The sequence below is a fragment of the Mobula hypostoma genome, chromosome 18, assembly GCF_963921235.1.
Source record: "Mobula hypostoma chromosome 18, sMobHyp1.1, whole genome shotgun sequence".
Classification (NCBI taxonomy): domain Eukaryota; kingdom Metazoa; phylum Chordata; class Chondrichthyes; order Myliobatiformes; family Myliobatidae; genus Mobula; species Mobula hypostoma.
This window is the reverse complement of record NC_086114.1, coordinates 61,834,056-61,851,190: the sequence shown is the minus strand read 5'-3', so window position 1 is coordinate 61,851,190 and position 17,135 is coordinate 61,834,056. Positions and strand designations below refer to the sequence as shown.

Sequence of the window (17,135 nt, the reverse complement as noted above, 5' to 3'; positions counted from 1 at the left end):
TGCTGATCCAGTTAACCACATTATCATCCAGAACGTTGATGTAGATGACAAACAACAAAGGACCCAGCACCAAATCCCTGTGGCACTCCACTAGTCACAGGCCACGAATCAAAGAGGCAACCACCTATTACCACTGTCTGGCTTCTCCCTTAAACCCAATGTCTAATCCAGTTTACTACCTCATCTTGAATGCTAAGTGAATGAATATTCTTGCCCAACCTCCCATGCGGGACCTTGTTAAATTCCTTGCTGAAGTTCATGTAGGAAACATCCACTGCCTTACCTCCTTCAACTTTCCTCGAAAAACTCTTAAGATTGGTTAGACACGACCTCCCACACACAAAGCCATGCTGATGACTATCACTAATCAGTCTCTGTCTATCGAAATACTCATGTATCCAGTCTCTTAGAATGCCTTCCAATAGCTTTCCCAGTATTGATGTCATGCTCACTGGCCTGTAATTTCCTGGTTTATTCTTAGAGCCTTTCTTAAGCAGTGGAACAACTTTAGCTATCTTCCAGTCCTCTGGTACCTCACCTTTTGCTGGTAGAGTAGAAAAACTAGGAATTGTTAATTAGTCGAAACTGTCATAATTTCTTGTTGGCCATTGTCAGTTAAGCCTGTTCTCTTTCCCTCCCTCGAATAGTTCTAATTAATAATTTATTTTTATCCTTGATTATTGTGTACTTATAACTTGTGCGTAAAACTTTGTGTAGGATGTGACGTTACAAGCTTAAAAAAAAAGCGGTTTCATTGCCCTTTTTGTTTTGCAGAGTGGAGACCAGACTGCAGCACTGGTATGTTACAGGTTTGAAACAACAGGATACAGTTCCCTCTCTCTTGGCTTCTCTTGGAGGCACAGACTCCTCTTTGCTCAATGTCTGTTTTGAAATTAATCCAGAGGGAAGCAAGGCAGATCAGCGTTTAAATGTTCAGTCTCAACCTGTGGAGCTTATTTATGATGCTGTAAGTCTAGATTTTTTTGCAGATGATTGGTAATATTTTTCCTGCAAAGTACTGTTATAGAATCATAGAACATGACAGCACAAAAAGGCCCTTCAACCCATCTAGTATGTGCCAAACTATTTTTCTGCCTAGTCCTGTCGACCTACACCTGAACCATAGCCCTCCATTCCCCTCCCATCCATGTACTTAACTAAATTTCTCTTAAATGCTGAAATTGATCCTGTATCCATCACTTCCACTGGCAACTTGTTCCACCCTCTGTGTGAAGAAATCCCTGCTCATGTTCTTCATAAACATTTCATCTTTCACTCTGAACTTATAACCTCTAGTCCTAGTCTCACCCAATCTCAGTAAGAAGAAAACCTATTATCTATACTCCTCAATTTGTATACCTCTATCAAATCTCCCCCTTATTCTCTAATGCTCCAGGGAATAAAGTCTTAACCGATTCAACCTTTCACAAAAGCTCAGATTCTCAAATCCCGGCAGAAATTGTGAATTTCTCTGTATTTTTTCAATCTTATTGATATCTTGCCACTGGGTAAGTGACCTGAATTGCACAAAATAATCCAAATTAAGTCTCACCAACACCTTGTACAATGTCAACAAAATATCCCAACTCATGTACTCAGTGCCTTGATTTGTAAAGGCCAGTGTGTCAAAAACTCTCTTAATGACCCTTTCTACCTCTGATGCTACTTTCAAGGAATGATGGATCTGTCTTCCCAATTCTGTCCTACCTCACTTCTCAGTGCCCTGTTGCTCACTGTGTAAGACTCTAGTTGGTTGGTCCTCCCAAAGTGCAACACCTTACACGTGTCTGCATTAAATTTCATCTGCCATTTTTCCACCCATTTTTCCAGCTGGTCCAGATCCCGCTGCAAGCTTTGTTACGCTTCCTCATAGTACACTGCACCCACAATCTTGATGCCGACCACAAATTTGCTGATCTATTTTACCACACTGTCATCCAGATCAAATAACAATGGTTCCAGCACCGATCCCTGTGGCAAACCAGTAGTCATAGAGCTCCAGTGAAAGAGACAACCACTGCCTTTCTTTCAACAGCTTTCTTGGTAACCTCCAAGAAAAACTTTTGGTTAGACATAACTAACACAAAGCCATGCTGACTATCTCTATTCAGGACTTGTCCTTCTAAATAGTTATATACCCAGTCCTTAAGAATACTTTCCAGTAATTTACCTACTACTGATGTCTGGCTCCCAAAAGGTCCAAGGCGACACCTTGACAGGCCCTGGGGATTTATTCACCCTAATTTTCTGCAAGATAGCAAGCACCTCCTCCTCTGTATTCTGTAAATGGTCCACTACTATTTTGTCAGAGTTCTGTAGACTCTGTATCCGTCTCCCAAGTAAATATGGATGCAAAAGAATCCATATGGATGCAAGATCTCTCCCCATCTCTTTTGGCTCCATGCATACATGACTGTACTGATCTTCAACAAGACCAATTTTGTCTCTTGCTCTGTGTCCCTTGCATTCCAGGTATCTGATGTGTTCCTTGCTGCCTATTCCTGCTGTGCACTTCATTTTCTTCTTAACTAGGGCCTTGAAAACTAAGGTTCCCTAAACCCGTTAGCTTTGTCTTGCCTTTTTATTCTGACAGAAACATACAAGTTCTGTACTCTCAAAATTTCATTTTTGAAGGCCTCCGATTTACCAATCATGTCTTTGCCAGAATGCAACCTATCCCAATCCATGTTCCAGATCCTTTCTGATGCCATCAAAATTGTCCCTTCTCCAATTTAAAATCTCAAACCAAGGACTTCTCTATAATTAACTTGAAACTACTGGAATTCTGATCTATTAGTCATAATTCCAGTAGTTTCCCTTCACACACTCTGTCACCTGCCCTGTTTCATTCCTAATAGGAGATCCAGTATTGGACTCTTGTTGGGACCTCGATACCTTATCATATTTGACAAACTATATCCCATCCCATTTAGCCCTTTCACAGTATGGGAGTACCAGTCAATATATGGAAAGTTAAAATCATCCACTATCATAACCTTATTTTTATTGCAACTGTCTGCTATCTATTTACACATTTGTTCCTTTCAATCCCACTGTCTATTGTGTGGTCTATGATATAATCCCTTTAACATGATCATCCCTTTTTATTCCTTATTTCCACCATGTATCCTCAGTAGATGACCCCTTTAGTCTGTCCTGTCTAAGCACATGGCATTTTTCCTGACTGGTAATCCCATCCGTCCCCCTTTAATCCCTCCTGCTGTATCATCTCTAAAACAAGGAACCCTGGAGCACTGATCTACCATTCCTTCTCCTTCTGCAACCAAGTCTCATTAATGCCTACAGTATCATTATTCCACATGCTGATCCATGCCTTAAACTCATCCGTATTACCTAAAATACTCATTACAGTGAAATAGAGGAGGGAACTCAAAACATTATTCACACTATCCTAAACATTTCAATTCCTGCCTCTGAATGTAGGCTTGACAACATCTTTTCCCAGAAATTCTTCATCATCTGTCCTGGCACTCTGTTCCCCATTCCCTGCAACTCCAGTTTAAATCCCCGAGAGCAGCAGTAGTAAAACTTCCTGCAAAGATATTAGATTCTCTCCAGCCCAGGTGCAATGCAGTCTGTCTTAACTGTTCAGGTCGCACCATCCCTGGAAGGGAGCTCAGTGATCCAAAAATCTGAAGGCCTCACTCCTGCACCATCCCATTGGCTTCATGTTCAACTGTGCTATCTTCCTATTTCTGGCCTTCATAGTACATGGTGCAGGTAGGAATCCTGAGATCATGATCCTGGAGGTCCTGTCTTGTAACTTATGACTCCATGAATTTACTTTGAAGGCCCCATCACCTTTTTTGTCTATGCTATTGATACCGCTGTGGACCACAACCTCTGGCTGCTCACCCTCCCCCTTAAGAATGCTATGGACTGGATCCAAAATGTCCCTGATCCTGGCACTTTGGAGGTGATATACCATCTGGGAATCTCATTTTGTCCACAGCACCTCCTGTCTGATCTACTAACCAATGAATCTCCTATCACAACTGTTCATCTCTTCTCTCTCCTCCATTCTGAGCCTCAGAGACTTGACCACTGTGACTTTACTCTGCTAGGTCATCCCCTCACCCACATAACTGTATCCAAAACAATAATCTTGTTTTTGAGGGGAGTGCCCACAGAGTACCCTGCAATGGCTGCATATCCCCTTTCCCTCTCATGATGGTCATCTAGTTAAATGTATCCTGCACTCCAGGACTTGTGACCTCCCTGTATAGCCTGTTAATCACCCCTTCCGCCTCTCAAATGATCTGGAGTTCAACCAGCTCCAGCTCTAGTTCCCTAATGCGATCTGTAAGAAGCTGCAGCTGGATGTACTTGCAGGTCTAGTTGTCAGGGACTCTGGGGTCTCCCTGTCTTCCTACATCCTGCAAGCGGAGAATATTCCAACTGGTCCTACTTGCTTTTTCAAAACACATGCTCAAAATCCGCAAGTCAACAGCTCTTTGTATCTCTAACCTGCCAAATCTCTTCTTGTATTCACTGACCTAAAATGCTCAGGAAATTAGATATGCTTGAATTCTAAGGGTGATGTAAGCTCATAGGCATAATGATTTCCTCCTGTGATGTTACAGTTCAATTAAAACAATACATGCCCTTTAACTAATTCAGTTACTGCAGACACTAACCTCACCTGGGTCTCTTCTTTAATGCATGCCCCAATTCTGAGATATAAACATTGCATTCGCTTTATCACAAATCTCTCTTTTCTGAAAAAGGTGATGGGGCCTTCAAAGTAAATTCATGGAGTCATAAGTTACAAGACAGGACCTCCAGGATCGTGATCTCAGGATTCCTACCTGCACCATGTACTATGAAGGCCAGAAATAGGAAGATAGCACAGTTGAACATGAAGCCAATGGGATGGTGCAGGAGTGAGGCCTTCAGATTTTTGGATCACTGAGCTCCCTTCCAGGGATGGTGCGACCTGAACAGTTAAGACAGACTGCATTGTTGTTTTGTTCTGTTGTTTTAGATGTGACAGAACGGGAGGGATTAAAGGAGGAGGGTTGCCACACAGGGACCACGCAGGCATCTAGTGACCACAATGCCCTTAGTTTCAAAGTAAATATGCAAAACGATAGGGCTGGTCTGCAGGTTCAGATTCTAAATTGGAGAAAGGCCAATTTTGATGGTATCAGAAATGACCAGGAAAGTGTGGATTGGGGGCAGGAGGTTTAATAGCAAAGGTGTACAAATGGGGGACCTTCAAAATTGCAATTTTACAAGAGTACAAAGCTTGTATGTGCCTGTTAGAATGAAAGGTTAAGATAACAGGTTTAGGGAAACCTGGTTTTCAAGTGATATTTGAGGCCCGGTTAAGAACAGAAAGGAGGTGTATTGCAGGTAGAGGCAGGTAGAACCAAATGAGGTACTAATGGAGAATAAGAAATGTAAGAGAACACTTCAGAAAGAAATCAGGAGGGCTAAAAAGAAGGCGTGAGGTTCCTCTAGCAGAAAAAATGGAGGAGAATTCAAAGGGATTTTATAGATATGTAAAGAGCAAAAGGATTGCAAGGGACAAAATTTGTCCTCTGGAAGATCAGAATGGTAATCTATGCATGGAGCCAAAAGAGATGGGGGAGATCTTAAATAGATTTTTTTGTATTTACATAGGAGAGGAACACAGTCTAGAAGTGAGGCAAAGCAGCACCGAGGTCGTGGGCCCAATACAGATTACAGAGGAGGATGGTTTTGCTGTCTTGAGGCAAATTAGGGGGGATAAATCCCAAGGGCCTGATAAGGTGATCCCTTGGACCCTATGGTACCGGAGGATTGGAGGATAGCTCATGTTTTCTACTATTGAAGAAAGGCTCTAAAAATAAACCAGGAAATTACAGGCCAGTGATCCTGACATCAGTAGTGGGGAAGTTATTGGAAGGTTTTCTAAGAGACTGGATATGTGAGTATTTGGATTGACAGGGATTGTTTAGGGATAGTCAGCATAGCTTTGTGCATGGTAGGTCATATCTAACCAATCTTATAAAGATTTTTGAGGAAGTTACCTGGGATCGGTGCTGGGTCCTTTGTTGTTTGTCATCTATTTCAATGATCTGGGTGACAGTATGGTGAACTGGATCAGCAAATTTGCAGTTCACACCAAGATTGGAGGTGTAGTGTACAGTGAGGAAGGCCACCTTGGCTTGCAGCAGGATCTGGACCAGCTGGAAAATTGGGCCGAAAAGTGGCAGATTGAATTTAATGCAGACAAGTAAGACTGACCAGGGTAGGCATTATAGGGCAGCGGGGAGCATAGTAGAACAAAGGGATCTGGGAATACAGATCCATAATTCATTGAAAGTGGCAGCACAGGTAGATAAGGTCAGGAAGAAAACTTTTGACATATTTGCCTCATCAATCAAAGTATTGAGAGCAGGAGATGGGATGTTACGTTAAAATTGTGTGAGATGTTGGTGAGGCCCAATTTGGAGTATTGTGTGCAATTTTGGTCAGGTACCTACAGGAAAGATGTAAAGGTTTAAGGAGTATCGAGAAAATTTATGAGGATGTTACTGGGACTGGAGGACCTGAGTTATAAGGAAAGATTGAATAGGTTAGGACTTTATTTCTTGGAACATGGAAGATTGAAGGAAGATTTGATGGAAGTATGATTATGAGGGGTATGATAGGACACATGGGAGCTAAGTTTCTCCACCGAGGTTAGTTGGAACTACAACTAGAAGTTCAGAGTGAAAGGTGAAAAGTTTAAGGGGAAAATGAGGGGAAACTCCTTCTCTCAGAGGATTGTGAGAGTGTGCAACAAGCTGCCTGTGGAAGTGGTGCATGCCAGCTAGATTTCAATGTTAAAGTGAAGTTTGGATAGGTACGTGGATGGTAGAGGTATGGAGAGCTATGGTCCTGGTGTAGGTTGATAGGACTTTGCTGATTAAATGGTTTGGCATGGACTAGATAGGCTGAAGGACCTGTTTCTGTGCTGTACTTTTCTATAATTCTGTGACAACTCAACATGTCTGTTCATGCCTTTTCACTTTGGACCTTTGCTGTTTAATTGTATTTCTGGTTTTATCCATCCTCCCCACAAGTTTATTCAGAAGTGCAGATTTAATTCTATTGATATTTCATTCTATGAATTCATTATTTCTGCTTAGTGTGTCATTGTGTTGTTTTAGATATATGATTGTGCAGAAATGTGATAAGCTAAGGTCTGTATCAAATGATACACAACATGCTAGATTTTTTTTCTCAATCATACTCAGAAAAAGTAATTGCTTTAATCATCACACATTGAAAGAAATAATCTGGATTTGTTTGGAGAGATTATGAAGAAGAACAGGAATAATCCCAATTTTAAAAGTTGACTTGAAAGAAGTGTTAAGTTGACACTGAACTATTGTTCCTTGAGCAGGGAGTAGGAGAAAACTTCACAAAGTTAAATAAAATATTAAATGATAAGGCAAAGTGACCCTGATAATTATTTTGTTAATTCAGGTGATGGGTGCAGTTTTAAACATGAAAAATAAATCAAAATTAACTTTGATGCTGAGAGTTTTAGCCAGAGGATTGTATATACTTTGGAGAGACTTGATAATCCGGGATTGTTTTCCCTGGAGTGAAGGTGACCTGATAGAGACTAATGAAATCATGAGGGCCATAGAAAAGATGGATTGTCACAGTCTTTTTCCACGGGTAGGGGTATGTAAAACTAGAGGCATAGCTTAAGTTGACTGGGGAAAAATCTAACTGGTTTTTCACACAGAGAATATGGATACCTGATTCAAGTTGACGTGGAAGTGGTAGAGTTAGGTGCAATTATAAGGGATATAGGTCAAAGACAGGCAAATGGGACTGGTTTAGGAAGACATCTGTTTACACAGATTGTATTTGCCTGTGTTTGGCTGATATGCCCCTAAACTTCTACTATTCATGTACCTATCCAGATAGCTTTTAAGGATTGTGATTGATGTACATGTGACAAATAAAGATAATCTATCTAATATAATATATTATAATCTGTACTTGCCTCTATCACCTCCGACAGTTAGTTTCATATATTCACCACATTCTGTGGGGAAGATTTGCCCTCAGATACCGTTTAAATCTTTCACCTTAAACATTTACTTTTACCTAATGTTGATCCCTTAAGTTCACTTTGAAATTGTTTTTCTAAACTGTTCAAATTATTACAATTCAACTTTCTTCTTCTGCAGCAAACGATAAACAGTTTGGTGGAGTTTTTCCAGACCAGCAGAGGAGTTGATCTTGAACAGCTGACTTCAGCTACTTTGCTGAAACTGGAAGAATTCAAAGAAAAGACTGCAACAGGTAAATTTTTAAAATGTATTAAAATACAAACAAAATTAAATCACACACAAATGTGCTTCTGACTTGTTTTGGAAGAAATGTCCTTGTTTTCTGTTTTAATAATTGCTGTTTGCTAAAAAACATATTTTCCTAGGTCTGTCGTACATTATTGAAACTCACAAAACCTTTGATATCCAGATCAATTTGAAACCATCCTATCTTGTGGTTCCCCAGACGGGGTTCTACAGTTTAAGTTCCAGCCTATTGATTGTGGACTTTGGAAATTTACAGGTACGTTCTTTGTAGAGAATTGTTAATCGTTGTTGGATGTGCTGATTTGGTAGTTCAGCTACATTGAACTATTTGTCCTGAAGGTGGCCATGCAAGTAGAGAGTGATAAAGAAGATGCATGATATGCTTAATAAGAAAGTCATGTCGCAACTTTATAAAACTTCAGTTAGGCAGCACTTGGAGTATTGTGTGAGTTCTGGTTGCCACTTTCAACGAAGGATGTTGAAACTTTGGAAAGGGTAGAAGATGTTTACTAGTTTGCTGCCTGGATTACAGGGATTACAGGCTATAAATTGGTAAAATTGCTATAGGAAAAGTTGGATAAACTTGGGTTGTTTTCTCTCGCGTGTTGGAGACTGAAGGAAGGCAGGCTAAAAGAAATATGAATAGGGTAGCAAATAAGAATAGTTTCCCCATGTTAGAAATGTCATATACTTGAAGACATCCATTTGACGTGAAGAAGGCTGAGATTAAGGGAGATGTGACTGGTAAGTTTTTTTTTACAGAGAGTGGTGGAAGCAGTGATGGAGGTGTTTCTTAGATAGGCATATAGAAGCACAGAGAACAGAGGGCCATGTGCGGGCTGAAAGGATTGGTTTAATTAGGTGTCATTAACTTAATTAGTTCAGTATAGCATTGCCCAAAGTACAGTGGGGAAGGAAGTTAAAATTGACAAATGAGTAACCGGGATTATGCTAGGAGGCTGGGCTGTTCAATAGAGTAATCATCAATTCTGTGATTGGTGCCTGCAATATAGACAAGTTCTCATTGTGAACAATTGATTTGCTAAATTACCTAAATTTAAAAAAAATACTTTTTTTCTGAAAAGGGAATGTGAAGAGCATTTGGTACATTTGCTGTCTTTCCATTAAGATCTTCTGCATGTCTAATCTCCTGGAGTTTGAATGAAGTTTATTGACTTGAAGTGTTCACTCTTTGCAAATAGTGGCTGTTTCTATTTTCTGATATTTATTTATTTATTTATCCATTTCCTAAATCTTATCAAAGGTTGTTCAAATTGCTTCAGTTTGAGTTTGACCCTTTATTTCTGAGCTGTTAGCCAGAAATTCCAGTCAGCTATTTTGTGGTCTGCATTGAAAGCTTGAACCAAAATTTTGTTTAATACATCATATACATTTTTCTCTCTTCTCAGTTTAACAGTGCTGACCAAAATGATGAGAAAACAGCATATCTCTCTTTATCCTTGGAGGAAATCTTGGGACGAGCCTATGAAAAGTTTTTTGTGGAGCTTAGAAGTGTTCAACTTTTGTTCAGTAAACCAGGTATGGCTGTTTTTTAAAATTTTGAATGAGCTGGGCACTTCCTTTCTTTTTCAGTCTCCAACTGGAGTTCTTGACACTGCAGAGTAGTTTTATCAGATCAGTGAATGCTGTTGGATGATCTCACCAGCTATGATGTAGTGGTAGCATTCACTACTTTGTCACAAATTCATGTTATGAAATCCCTCACTGGAGATTTATGTACTACATCCAGCTTGGGAGTCTGTCTAGCCTGTGGCACTAGGAGAGAACTGCAGATTTTGGAGTGCTTCAGATACGATGTCGAGTCCCTTTTAAGTAAATATATTAAGTCCAAAACATTAGTTGGAAAAAGAGCTTGTGAGTTCTCTCCTGTATTGCTCAACTAATATACTTAATGATTGTTAGGTCAGTGATATTGGGGATTTAACTGCCATAGATCAGCTTTTGTTTCCAATATCACTACACTTCTATGAAATATTTTATTGACCGGTAAGTATTTATGGGATTTCCTGAGGCTGTAAAAGATGCTATATTTAAATGTCGTACATTGAATTATGCAGGGTGGTTTCTTCAGAGGTAGTAACTTTCCTGAAACTGGTAGACAAGAAGTGTTAGCATGTTGAGATGCAGAGATTGAGAGATGTCAATGCAGAATGCAGTATCAGTGAGCATCAAAAAGTTACATTCCACTTCTTGTTGTCCATCTCTTGGAGTTGAATTACTCAGAAATTGAGAAATTTTTTGTTGAAAAGAAAAATAATTAGATGTAGAAGGATCATATTGTACTACTTTTCTATTATTATGTATTGCGTTGTACTGCTGTTGCAAAGACAATAATTTTCATGACATATGCTGGTGATATTAAACCTGATTCTGATTCTGGAAAAAAAGACTTCTATGTACAAAGCACTTTTTAACAACCTTTAAGTTCCAAAGTTCTTTACAATCAATGAAGTACTTCTGGAATGTTTTAATGTAGAAGAATTACATAATCAAGATTTCTTTATAATGAAATTAGAGTGCATTATACCTAATTGTCAGTGTTATGATTTTAAAAAAGGCAATTGGGGTAAAAAAAAAGGATGATTATCACATGTACATCGACACATTGAAAAATACATTGAGCTACATCATTTGCGTCAAGTCAGCAAAGATTGCGCTGGGCAGCCTGCAAGTGTCACCACACTTCTGGTGGTAAAGAAGTATGCCCACAACTTACTTACCTAACTATACGTGTTGTGAATGTGGGAGGAAACCACGTGGTCACAGGGAGAACATAAAAGCTCCTTTTCAACTGTGATGGAAATTGAACTCTGATCAGTGATTTCTAGCATTATAAAGTGATGTGGTAAATCTTGTGCTACGCTCATTATCTAAATTACTATTTTAGGTATTGGTATTTATACGATTTTACTTCAACTTGTTCAGGTCAAGATTGGAAGTCTGCTCGCAAACAGTACTCCTCCTCTCAGCATATTTTGCAACCTTTGGATGTCAAGATGCAGCTTTCGAGAGCTATCGTGGAGAAGGATAGTAGGATACCCAAGTATGTTCATTATACAGCGCAATGTAATTTTATTTTGGTTAGGATATGAAATTAAAGATATTAACAATCCAATGTATGTTTACATAATGATTTTTCGGTAACTCTTGACATATTTTTAGCAGTAGCACCATTGGGACCTAAATGCCAGTGCTCCTGAATGGTGATTGCACAGATCTAATGAGGCATATCTAGATTTGCATCTTTAGTCTTACTTAAAATTTGCAATAACATTGTATTTGGAGCATGGAAATATTTTAATAAAAGCACTCATTCATGCACTTACAATGAAATAGCATCTGTGATACTTAGCTGCTAAAATCATAATAAAATAACCCCTAGTGGCTCTTGAATTTCATGATGCAACACCTCTATCATAAGTATTGGGCTTAACGTGGCTTAGTTGGTAGCACCTGTGTCAAAGGGTTGTGGGTTCAAGTCCCAATTTGGGGCATGAAAATATCAGTGAGACTCTGGTATAGTACTGTGGGAGTGCAGGAGGTGTTGCTTGAGGGCAGAAGTGTGGATGGTTGTTCTGAAGCTGACTTCAAATTCCACTGGTAGCTGAGAAATTTGAATTCAAGTAACCAAATTATTTGGGAATATATAATAGGAGATAGCAGTGACTTTGAACATCCTGGATTGTTGCACTGAAATGTTTTTTTTTGTTTTAGGTTTAAAATATCGGGTGAACTCCCTTTGCTGCACGTCAAAGTAACTGATGAAAAGTTGAGAAATGTTTATGAACTTGCTGATAGTATTCCCCTTCCTCCAAGTTTGTCATCCTCCAGCTCACCTGTCAGGTCAAAGGTCAGTGTAACGTTTGGTACTTCCCTATGTACTGCATCAGTACTTGCCTCTGACTGCTGTGTTGTGTTGGCAGACCACTTACATTTCAAATGGCACATCTCTTCTAATTAAATTCTTCAGTAAGCAGCAGGATGCCTTTGTCTTTAGAGTGTTGATTGCAGTTTTGTTCATTGCGGATTCTTAGTAGTTGCCAGTGACAGATGTTTCCCATGTATGATGAAAACTGAAAACGCTGCAAATACTCACCATGTCGGGCGACATCTGTGGGAAGAGAAACAGAGCTACTATTTGTATGCTACTCATTGTATATGGTTTTGTGGTTGGGCAAGCAGTCATTGTTCAGGTCATTGTCACTGTTAATAGTGCATTCAGTGGCTTTGGGCAAACCAGTGTAACTGTGATACACAGGACAAAATTTCAAAGTGAGTCAGAATCAGGTTTAATATCACTGGCTTATGTTGTGAAATTTGTAGCAGCAGTCAGTGAAAAAACCAGGAAAAAACTGCAAACTACAGTAAGAGTATATACTGTATGTATACAGAACAAAGGTCATCTGTGTGTCTGTGTGTGTGATAGATATATCTATAGAGAGAGAGAGATATGTATAGATAGCTAAGTTGCCAGACTTTTGCACTGTACTGCAATAGTTTTATGTATTGCACTGTACTGTTGCTGGAAAAAAACAAATCTCATGACACGTGAGTAGTGATAAACCTAGTTCTGTTATGGGTCTCTGTTGTAGACTGAAAGTGGGAAGCGGGCAGAGAGTGTCATCATGGTTGGAAAAAGGGGAAGAGGGAGGGAAGGGAATGGGAAGCATTAGAGAGACATTCTGTAAAGATCAATATCAATTGTTTAGAATCAGATGACCCATGCTAACCCCCACCCCTGGCACTCCTTCTCTGCCACAGTCCCACATCCCTCATGCAGAGCTCCATCCCAGCATCCTTTGCTCCCTCCAGAATTACAAGCACGCTCTGTGCTCCATGTTGACAAATACAGTTCTGTGCAAAGGTCTTAGGCACCCTAGCTATATGTATGTGCCTAAGACTTTTGTACAATATTGTATTAAAAAATTATATAAGTAGTGGTAAAACACATATGAAAAAAAGTGAAGTAGTGTACATGGGTTCACTGTCCATTCAGAAATCTGATGGCAAGTATGTTCCTAAAATGTTGAGTGTCTTCCGGCTCATGTACCTCCTACTTGATGGTAGCAATGAGAGGAGGGTGACGGGGGTCCTTCATAATGGATGGAGTCTTTTTGAGGCATCGCCTTTTGAAGATGTCCTCGATGCTGGGGAGGCTCATGTTCGTGATGGAGCTGGCTGAGTTTACAACTTTCTGCAGTTTTTCCCAATCCTGTGCTGTGGCCCCTCTGTACCAGACATTGATGCAACCAGTTAGGATACTCTCCACGGTACAACTGTAGAAATTTGCTAGAGTCTTTGGTTAACATATCATGTCTCCTCAAATCCCTAATGAAATATAATCACTATTGTGTCTTCTGTGTAACTGCATGAATATGTTAGGCCCCACATAGATCTTCACAGATGCTGACACCCAGGAACTTGAAACTTTTCACCCTTTCCATTTCTGATCTCTCGATGAGGACTGGTGTGTGTTCCCTTGACTTTCCTTTCATGAAGTTCGCGATCAATTCCTTGGTCTTACTGACACTGGGTGCAAGCTTGTGGTTGTGACACCATTTAACCAGGTGACCTGTCTTACACTCTCTCATCACCATCTGAAATTCTGCCAGAGATGGTTGTGTCTTGGCAGATTTATAGATGGTGTTTGAGCTGTGCCTAGCCACGCATTCATGGGTGTAGAGAGTAAAGCAGTGGGTTAAGCACGCATCCTTGAGCAGTGCCAGTGTTGGTTGTCAGAGAGGAGAAGATGATATTTCTGATCCAGTTGTAGAGGGAGGTACAGAGGCCCAGGTATTGGAGTACTGAGAGCATGATTGTGTTGAACACTGAGCTATAATCAATAAACAGCAGTCTGACAGAGGTTTTACTATTGTCCATCCAGGGCCAAGTGGCAAGCTAGTGAAATTGTATCCACAGTAGACTGATTGTGGCCATATGAAAATTGCAGTGGGTCCAGGTCCTTGCTTAGGCAGGAGTTGATCGGTCTGTGACCAACCTCTCAAAGTACATCGTCATAGTAGATATGAGTGCAATTGGGCAATAGTCATTGTGACAGCTCACCCTGCTCTTCTTGATTGTTGCCCTTTTGTGAGCAATTAAACCAGTTTACTGTCAACCATTAACTTTTAAGATTTACCTCCTGACATTATTACTGATTTTTAAGTCAAGACTAAGTAACACTGAATTTGCCACATTCTGTGCTTGTTACCTTTGTTTATGCCCCACATATTGATCATGATGTAGCACGGGGTCTTTGGTCAACTATCCTGCCCATGTACTCATGATAAGTTGAAAATGCAGGTTATGATAAAGGAACTGTGGGCCAATTTGGTTCTCGTTTGACAATTTAAATGTGGAATGTGTGTTATGTTCATTGTCTTGTTTTCCTCTTGTCTATCTTTTCAGAGCTATATCAAGCAATCTTTTCTTCGAATAGTTTATTTTACCTCAATATTAATTTATATCCACAGGTGCTGCCTAACCTTCTACCTTCAACTCTTCCTGTGTTTGTAATTCAGATTTTCAGCCTCTATAGTTTATTGCTATTTGAATGCATGTTAACAGCTGATTAATGAGATACTTTATATTTTAAAAAAAGTCAGTATTTTTAAAAAATATGTGTTGTAGTGAATATGAGTACTGGTGATCTTGTCACTCTGCATCATTGAGCCAGGTCATCTGGTCTAACAGGAATTGTGATGAACTGAATTTTGGAACTATTGTTGCATTTGGTCAGTTATTAGTGCAGGTGTTTAAAAATACAGTTGTGCATCAATCAGAACTGCTTTTAACTAAGTATATCTTTTTTATGTTTGGTAGATGGTACATGTCAGACCAATAGGAGTGTTTGACCCCGGTCTAGTAGCAATTGGTTCATCAGCATCATTGGAAGATTCAAGTAAGTGTCTAGCATCTATTTTGAAATACGATGGTCGTATTAAAGCTGCGTAACAGATCTGTTTGATCATTGTTTTGTAAAGTAATGCAGTAAGTGCCCTTGAAAACTAGATTTTAGCTTAAGTACTATTTTCTCTAAATGACGCAGATTGATTACAATATTGTTAGTGTATGTTGGTACTAAGCTTTTTTCCAGTTCTGGTGAAGTAATCGGTGGTATGAAATTATGTCCATTTTTTAATGCTTTAAATTTGTTTTAGTAAATTTTGCTTTCTCCCACAAAAAACAAAATTTACTAAACAAATTTTAAGACAGAAGTGCAGTAAAATTAGCTAACCTTTTTCAGTATTTTGTATCAATAGTTGGGAAAACCGGGAGGATCACTGAATTTGCTCTTGCACCAATATGACAGAATCAAAGTTTCTTTAGAAGCATACAAATGCTACATTGGGGAAATAAGTCTTAACCATTCCAAAGCCAAACAGAGACAGTGACAACTTGTACAATATTGGTCTCATTATTTAAGGAAGGAAGTGGTTCAGTGAAAACTTTCTAGTCTTAATACCTAGATTGGGTGGTTGCCTTATAAGGAAACGTTGGGCAAACTAAGCCTTTATTTGCTGGAGTTTGAAAGAATGAAAATGAACATGATTGAGGCAACACACACAAAATGCTGGAGGAACTCAGCAGGCCAGGCTGCATCTATGGAAAAGAGTACAGTTGAAGTTTTGGGCTGAGACCCTTCATCAGGACGGGAGAAAAAAAGAAGAGGGGTTGGAGTTAGAAGGTGTGTGGAGGAGAGGAAGTAACACAAGGTCATAGGTAAAAGCTGGAGGGGGGGAGGGGTGAAGTAAAGAGATGGGAAGTTGATTGGTGAAAGAGGTACAGGGCTGGAAAAAGGGGAATCTGATAGGAGAGGACAGAAGGCCATGGAAGAAAGAAAAGGGGGAGGAGCACCAGAGGGAGGCAAGTAAGGAGATAAGGTGAGAGAGGGAAAAGGGAATGGGGAATGGTGAAGGGGGAAAGTGGCATTACTGGAAGTTCGAGAAATTGATGTTCATGCCACCAAATAATCTACTTGAACTTTAGCAAGGTCTTCTACATTGTCCCGCATGGTTGGCTGGACTGGAAGATAAGGTTCCAGAGAATCAGGAAGAACTAGTTAGGTGGATTCAAAATTGTCTTGGAGTTAGGAAACAGAGAGTGGTGGTTGAAAGTTGTTTTTTGGAATGGAGACTAGTGACTAATGTTGTGCTGCTGGGGCTGATGTTGGGATCCTTGTTATACATTATTTATGTAAATGATTTGGACACGAATGCACAAGGCTTGATCAGTAAGTTTGCGCGTGACACAAAAATACAAGGGGATCTTGATCATTTATGGTAGTAGCTAAGGAATGGCAAATGGACCTCAATACAGAAAGTATGAAGTGATGCATTTTGGAAAGTTAAATCTGACTAGGATGTGTACTATGACTGGTAGGACACTGGAGAGTGTGGTGGAACAGAGGGACTTAGTTAATTGAAAACTGTTTCACAGAATGGTGAAAAAGACAATTAGAATGCTGACCTTCATTAATCAGGGCACTAATTATAGGAGTTGGGACATTCTGTCGCATTGGTAGAAGTTGTTGATGAGACCACATTTGGAGTTTTGTGAACAGTTTCAGTGAGTACAGTATGTAATGATATAGCCTCCCCCACCCCTGATTGCCGAAAATTCCATAGTTTCTTTACCCTCTCAGTAAAGAAGTATCTATGCCGCAAGGTTTTAAATAACGTTTTGCAGCTATGCCTGCTTGCGCATGACTCTGCCATAAGTGAAAATATCTCGATATCCACTCTGTCAGATCCCCTTATCGTCTGATCAGTAAGCCACTGCTATTCG

General features: G+C 39.8%; 1 protein-coding gene across 2 annotated transcripts in view; it reads left to right on the top strand.

The window, feature by feature from the left end:
* The window catches only part of vps13c (vacuolar protein sorting 13 homolog C), a 387,651-nt gene that overhangs the window by 104,166 nt on the left and 266,350 nt on the right, over positions 1–17,135 (top strand). For both annotated transcript variants that reach the window (XM_063070973.1, XM_063070975.1), the window contains exons 18-24: positions 775–967; positions 8,199–8,313; positions 8,447–8,583; positions 9,737–9,866; positions 11,274–11,391; positions 12,063–12,198; positions 15,171–15,249. In XM_063070973.1, coding sequence (XP_062927043.1) covers positions 775–967; positions 8,199–8,313; positions 8,447–8,583; positions 9,737–9,866; positions 11,274–11,391; positions 12,063–12,198; positions 15,171–15,249 — 908 coding nt within the window. The remainder of the gene's footprint in view (positions 1–774; positions 968–8,198; positions 8,314–8,446; positions 8,584–9,736; positions 9,867–11,273; positions 11,392–12,062; positions 12,199–15,170; positions 15,250–17,135) is intronic.